The sequence below is a fragment of the Austrofundulus limnaeus genome, unplaced genomic scaffold (genome assembly GCF_001266775.1).
Source record: "Austrofundulus limnaeus strain Quisiro unplaced genomic scaffold, Austrofundulus_limnaeus-1.0 Scaffold1564, whole genome shotgun sequence".
Taxonomy (NCBI): domain Eukaryota; kingdom Metazoa; phylum Chordata; class Actinopteri; order Cyprinodontiformes; family Rivulidae; genus Austrofundulus; species Austrofundulus limnaeus.
The window spans coordinates 34,252-41,111 of NW_013953966.1; the positions used below are offsets into that span (position 1 = coordinate 34,252).

Consider the following 6,860-nt stretch of genomic DNA (forward strand, 5'->3'; position numbering starts at 1 on the left):
GCCATAGGTGCATGTTTATTTCGCATTTTTCTGACAAAAATATTTAAAAACATGTCTATAAAAATGATAAAAGTATTAAAAATACAATCGCTAGAAATTTTAATTTTTATATCGCCACATTTTTATTTAAAACATATTCTTTTCTCTCACTTCGTCCGCCATTACTAGCCTGAAAAAATATCCGGTCGGGCCGCAATGCATTATGGGATACGCTGGGCCGGGAAGGATCCATCGGACCAGTCCTTTGATTCAGGCCAAAGGAAGGACGTAATTTGTTGGTCACATTGGAGGAGTCTTCGGCTTTGGACGGCCTCCGTCGCGGCGCTGTGATGTATGCAGCAGACGAATTTGGCCTTCGGAGGACCCAGCCTGCCGTTTTGGACACATCCTAGGTGTGGTAGTAGCTGAGAGTCATTTCCAAGATGCACTTTGAAGAAGACTTGCAGTTTCTGCCCCAAACCTTTGGAATGGCTAACCTCTTAGCATTCAAACTGCTGAGACTTTTAAATCTTTGCTTAAAACTCATCTTTACTCCTTGCCATTTCATTCTGGTAGAGTTTGAGATTCTTTTAAAGCCAATGTTTCCTATGTTCTATATCTTATTTTTACTATTTTTATATTTTTCTGTGTTGCTTTGTTGCTTTATTAATTTGGCTGAAATGTGAAGCACTTTGGTCAACTTTTGTTGTTTTTATGTGCTATTTAAATAAATTGACATTGACTTCTCGGTTACATCAAAGCTACACAAACTATTATTTATCAGTAAAAAGTAATTCTGGTGAAATTCTTTAATTTGTTCAGAATTTGCTTTCTTTTATTTCATGCATTTGGTTTATTTTGTGTTCCCAAATGAGATGCTTCAGAAAAACCATTTCTGTTTTCATTTTTTCAAATTGTTGCATCAGCTGCTGTTAGAAGCAATTGGTGGTGGAATTACCCACCGCCACCAATCTGCATCCATCTTTCATTAGCGAGGCTGCCTCAGTATTTTTAGTTCAAAGCTGACATCATCCGACACACGAGTCCGGCGTCTCTGCGGCCGAACGCCTCGTTCTTCTCAGCTGACCACTTTAGAGTGATTTAACATCCATTTCCTGAAGATCGCTCTTCCTGAGGCCGTCTGCTGCCCCTGTGACCGATCAACTCTGCAGATTGCATCCCGAGCCGGCCCGATGGCGAGCTACAGAAACGCCAAAACAAATTCCCAGCAAGCCTGATGTCGATGGAGGCTCCAACTGTAATATAATCTATGACACTTACTTGGCCAGCAACAAAAGACAAGATAATGTGCTTTATATATAGAGTCGCCTAATCCTCTTAAGACACAAGCAGAGAGAGCAGGGGCGGGGGTGGGGGGGGGGGGGTGCTTCTCGGAGCAAGTCACATGGGAGTTACGTTAACTTCGATAAGATAGAGAAAGCTGTTTCTCCTCAAATTAAAATCAGCCAGTGGAAGATGACAAGGAATTTGCTGGAGGTTTCCGAGAGGCAATTAAAATTTGTGGGAAGGTGGGAGGGCTGAAGGGGCTGTGGGGTGGGGGGCACTGCAGCTCAGAGATCAGGTTATTTCATTCTGGGAAGCTGGAGAGTTTTAATACTCGCTCAACAGTTGCTGCCGCAGATGAAATGTTTGCTCATCCTGCTTTGTGGCAGATTTGCTCTCTCCCGGTGACACCACCCTAAAAAATAGAAAAATAAAATAAAAATAAAAAAACCTCCCACCTGTGAGTTTCTGCCTACATTTGTCGACAGCAGCCCGGATTCGATGCCAGGAAGCTCTCAGCTTGGTCTCTGCTGTCTGCAGTTAACACTGCAGGAGGAATTTGAAATAAGTTCTCTTGTATGTGTGAATATTTTTGTACGACTGACAGCTCTGACTGCAGAAGAGGAGGATAAGCAGTCACAAACAGGCACTGCTCCAAATTCTGGACAGGGGAGGGGAAAAAACTGACAGAGCAGCAAGAGGAGAGCAGGAAATCAACGAGAGGAAACAAGTAAAATAAAAAATTGGAAGAAAGGAGAGAGATAAGTGAATAAAACGTAATTAAAAATAAAAATAATTAAGATTCCCGCTCTGGGCTGCAAACTAAAATTGACTCAATATTGAGCCAATCAGCTGCAGGCTGCAGGAATGTGTGGAGCTGTCCATGGTGCTGACCACAGATCAGGTCAGCAGCCGAGCTCCCGTGAATCCTCCCATGAATCAGACAAACTGTTGCTTTTAGTATCAGTCAGTAGACTTTTTATTATTTTATTTTTAGATTTAAACAACCAAATAGTTTCAGCAAAGCGTCAGTTTTTCCTGTTCAAAATGTTCAGAACATGTTAGAAAACGTTTTTTTTCTTTTGTTAAACTGTTTAATAACTCCTACTACAAACAAGTTCTTTAGTATTTTAAAATAAAGTTGTGTTTTGTACTACAAATTAATATTACTATTAAATTATTTAAAGGTAAATTATGAAGCAATTATAAAAGAATGTATTCATAATTGTTGTTGTTAAATTAGAGATCCTTACCTAACTCTAAACTAATTATATATATGCTGATTTTGCAACTAGAGCTGTTTAAGTTACCAAAATTCATCCAAAAAAACGTTTTTAGTGTTTTACTTTTTGATAAAATGCACCATGCGTCTTATTAAAAATGTCATTACGAATAAATAAAAAAATAAATTTTAAGGTTTAACATCATGTTCTCTCCTGTTACCTACACAGAATTAATCAGAGCAGCCAAACCAGAGCCTCTTGATCCGCCTCTTCCTCCTCACTGCATTTACATATTAGTCCTTGGAATTTAAATAAAAATGAGTCATTATCATGATTAGTCTGCGGCTCGAGCACCGACTGAATACTTGAGGAAACATGAGCGTTTTGTTATTTCCTCTCTGTTAAAAAAAAGCTCACACCTCCCCGTCACAAACAAACTCAGGTTTGTTTTTATGCACATATGACCTTCAAACACATGCATGATAATATGTTGTGGGCGCGTCTGCCAGAGAAACATCTTGATTGTGGTGCGAGCAGAACAACACCACGCAGCGGCGCGGGGCTGCGAAGGGAGTCGTTTCAATCGTACACAACTGTGGTGCAACTCTCAGGGGTAATTAGTATCTTTGTGCCTATTGAACACATTAAAAAAAACAGTTTTATCACATCTCGCCYGCAGCTTCATAATGCACCGAGAGTGAGACGGTGGGTGGGGGGAGCGGGGATGAAGAGGTGCCGGTGGGTCACTGAAGCGAGTAGCTGTATATCGAAATTACGATGGCACTCMACAGAACCGAGGTTCAAACGAGATTTTCATCTGCGGGGATAGGCGAGGGGTAAGGAGGCTGCTTGTAGGAAGTGTGGGTGTAATGAGATGTACAGGAACACAAAGACAGCGCAGGGACACCAGAGATGCGGCGGGATGAGAGGAACAAGAGAGGTGCGTTTGTGCACGAGGGAAACAATCTGGAGACGAAGACACAAACGTATCAGAGACGAGGCCAGGACAGATCTGCTGCTTTAAAGGGTTTAAGGGTGAGTAATGAGATGACAGACAGGAAGATAAGAGAAACAGGAGAAGCAGACATATTTAATAAAAACTCGGTTCGAAGAACTGAAGAATCAAAACCACGTAAAGATGCAGCTCATTCTGCAGTCTGTCCAGTAACAGTCATTCTTTTATAAAATATTATAAATAAATTAAATTATGTTTACTGTATATCCAGATCATCACTGATAAAGCAATGATTATTTTAAATGGGCAATATCATGTAAAATCAACTTTTTTGAGTTTTATATCATGTTGTAATGTTATACTCTCATAAAAAAACATGCCCAAAGCCTTGCTTTGACTCATTCATGCATGTTTGAGAAATCCTGCAGCGTTTTTAGGAAGCCATGCTGAGGAGCAAAACGACAGGTGGGGACCAGAAACACCTCTGGGATGTGTCTTTAAGCTGAACTTCCTCATCACAGAGCACACCTCCCCGCCCATGACTCCTGCAGGCTCTCGGCAGTAACAAAGCAAACGAGTGAAACTGAAAGTGAAACTTAAACTCTACTCTGCTGCACTCAACACTACTTCTCACTCAGTGAAACTCTTTTCAGATTAAAAATACCTTTGAGGAAATGTATTTTCAGATGCCAAGTAAACTGCATCGTAGCGGGCGCGCGAACCCCCCACCCCTGCGCTGAAATGGATGGGACAGAAGTGGAAGGAGGTTCTTAAAGAGACAGAGGCCAATTTCACGGCGTTTAGAAGAGGAAGTGATGAGAAGATAAGTTTATTTTCTATTTAAACATAAAAACAGCATTTTAATGACAGCTAAAGGTGACATGGATACTTTATTATGGTATAGTATTTAAATATATGCCTGAGAAACACATAATATTGGCCCTTTAACTGTTTCACTACAAATGAAAGGTTCTGGGGCAGTCTCAATCCTGGTCATTGAGGACCACTATTCTGCATGTTTCAGATGTTTTCCTGCTCAGGCACACCTGATTTAAATGAAAGAGTGATTGACAGGTGTCTGCAGAAGAGCAGGGAAACAACTAAAACATGTAGGATAGTGGTCCTCAAGGACCAGCATTGAGATCCACTGCTTTAGAGAATCCTGGGAAATTAATTTGGATTTTTGTCATTTTATTCTTAAATTTGTTCCCTAAGCACGTTAAAAGCAGAATTTGTTAGCCCACTGAGCAGATCTTGTTTGATGAGAGCTTTTCCAACATTCCTCACAGCAACTGCATTTAAACTGTCTCACAGAGAAACATCTGCTTTGTGTTGGATTTTGAAGTATGAAAAAAGAAAGATGTACATCCTCTTGATTCAAGTGTCAAACATGACTCCCGTCGTTTAAAAAAAAAACATGAATATAGTTTTTAAATGAATGGTAAACTTTAAATTTATGACAATACATTTTGAAAAGGTGAAAAATAATAGACCTGCCACTGAGCTGTTGGCTTTAAATAACTGAGCAACTTAGTTAGAGTTTTAATGTCAAAACAAGCTGCTTTAAAGCCAGCACTGATCATAAACTACATCTCCCATAATGCATTTTGATTACGCAGCTACTCACCACAACTCAACAGTGAGAGAAAACTCTCATACTTTAACTTTTAATAGTATTTCTGTGGTATTTATTTCATATTTAGATGTTAAAATTCTGTTTCTATGCAGGAAACACCAGGTAGAGCTCAGTTATTGTTTTTCTTAGACGTGCTCAGTTATAGCAATGAGACGAGAAACATGTTTTGTGTCGTCTTAATTAGTGGACGAAGGGATCTGGTTAGCATAAATATGAGTGATGTGGGGGTAAATTTCTAAAAGAAATGTTCAAGATTGAAATGATAGTTTTCAGCCCAACAGAGACCTTCAGAACACAAACACATTAAGAGCCACTTCTTCACCTACAGGACACTCACCAGTATCATGTGACCAGTTGAGATGTCCATGTTTGAGTGGGCAGGTTCCTCACTCCACGACGAGATGCTGCTCCGGGCCGAGGGGCTGATGGCCGGACCGCCGTCGCTGAACTGAGACGAGACGCTGTTGATCCTGGAGGAGATGGCCTCGGGACGCTCGGGAGGAGGTTTGACCGCCATCCTCTGCCGACAGAGTTCCTGCAGGAGGGAAGGTACAGATGAAGCGACGCAACGTTTTATTTAAAGTTTCTTAAAAACTGAGAGACTTTATTCAACGCCGTGACAAGAGACTGGCAAAATGCAAAGTGTGGAGTCCAAATCCAAAATTTGTTTTTGTGATGACTTGTGCAGCATTTTTACTTTAAGGATTCTGGTTCTTCATCTTTGCTGACATGCTTTTATCCATTTAAAAGTATTTTCTGGTATTTTATTGTAAAATCAGCAGCAGACTTGTTGGATTTGTTCTTTGTTAATGAAAAGATATAATTACAGTTTGCTTTTGTTGTTACAAAATACAGTTAACAATACTCTAAATGCTTGATTGTTGTTATTTCAACCTTAACCTTATCTGTATTTTTAAAACAGTATCACGTTTTAATAGTATTATTAAAACATGATACTGTTTTAACAATGTATCAACATAGTATCAATATGTTTTAATATTTGATTAAAATATAGTATTATGGAATATAATCTAGTATAGTTAGAATACCTTTGATCAAACTGCCAGTTAAGTGATACAACAAGACTTTGACTTGAGACTTGACTTGGATTTTTGGTCAAAGACTTGGACTTGACTTGGAGCAAAAGACTTGAGACTTGACTTGGACTTGCACAAACAGACTTGCGCACATCTGATTCAAACTCTCCATAACTACCTAAAGCAAGAAGACTCCTCTGCATTTAAAAGATTATTTATCTGAAGCAAGAAATGAGCAGCTGTTAAATTAACACAAGGGTTTTCTTTCAATCGTCTGAAGTTGTTTGATGTGATTTTCAGGAATCTGCTTTGCWTTGGTCAAAGAAACCAATCAACTCATTAAAACTAGGTAATAAATACCAGTAGCATATATGACCCCTGAGTACCCACAGAACTCAACAGATCTATTGTTTTGGGTGGGCACGATGGATTGCCCTTCATCAAAAAATCTGGAGCTCATATGTTGAATAGTTTTTGAGTTATAAGCATTTTTCTGTGTCCAGAAACCCCATTTTAAGATGGAGCCCCCTCCTCAAATATGGGGTCTATTGTAAAACTGTTGGCTGGCGCAGCGTAGGTTGGACTCATCTACAGCCCTGCCAAATTTATGTTGATTGGTGCAGACATTTCCGTGATATGGTTGACCAAAAATCCCTATTAATACAAAAAGAAAAAATAATTCTAATAACAGTATGAAAACAATAAGACCCCCGCTTCGCGTGCGTTTTTTTTTTTGATTTAACAGG

At 39.6% G+C, this 6,860-nt stretch overlaps 1 protein-coding gene across 1 annotated transcript in view; it reads right to left on the reverse strand.

Moving 5' to 3' along the window:
• The window catches only part of LOC106535787 (receptor-type tyrosine-protein phosphatase N2), a gene marked incomplete at its 5' end in the record, with an annotated part of 35,435 nt that overhangs the window by 26,951 nt on the left and 1,624 nt on the right, over positions 1-6,860 (reverse strand). The window contains 1 exon segment of the mRNA XM_014032872.1: positions 5,415-5,612. Coding sequence (XP_013888326.1) covers positions 5,415-5,612 — 198 coding nt within the window.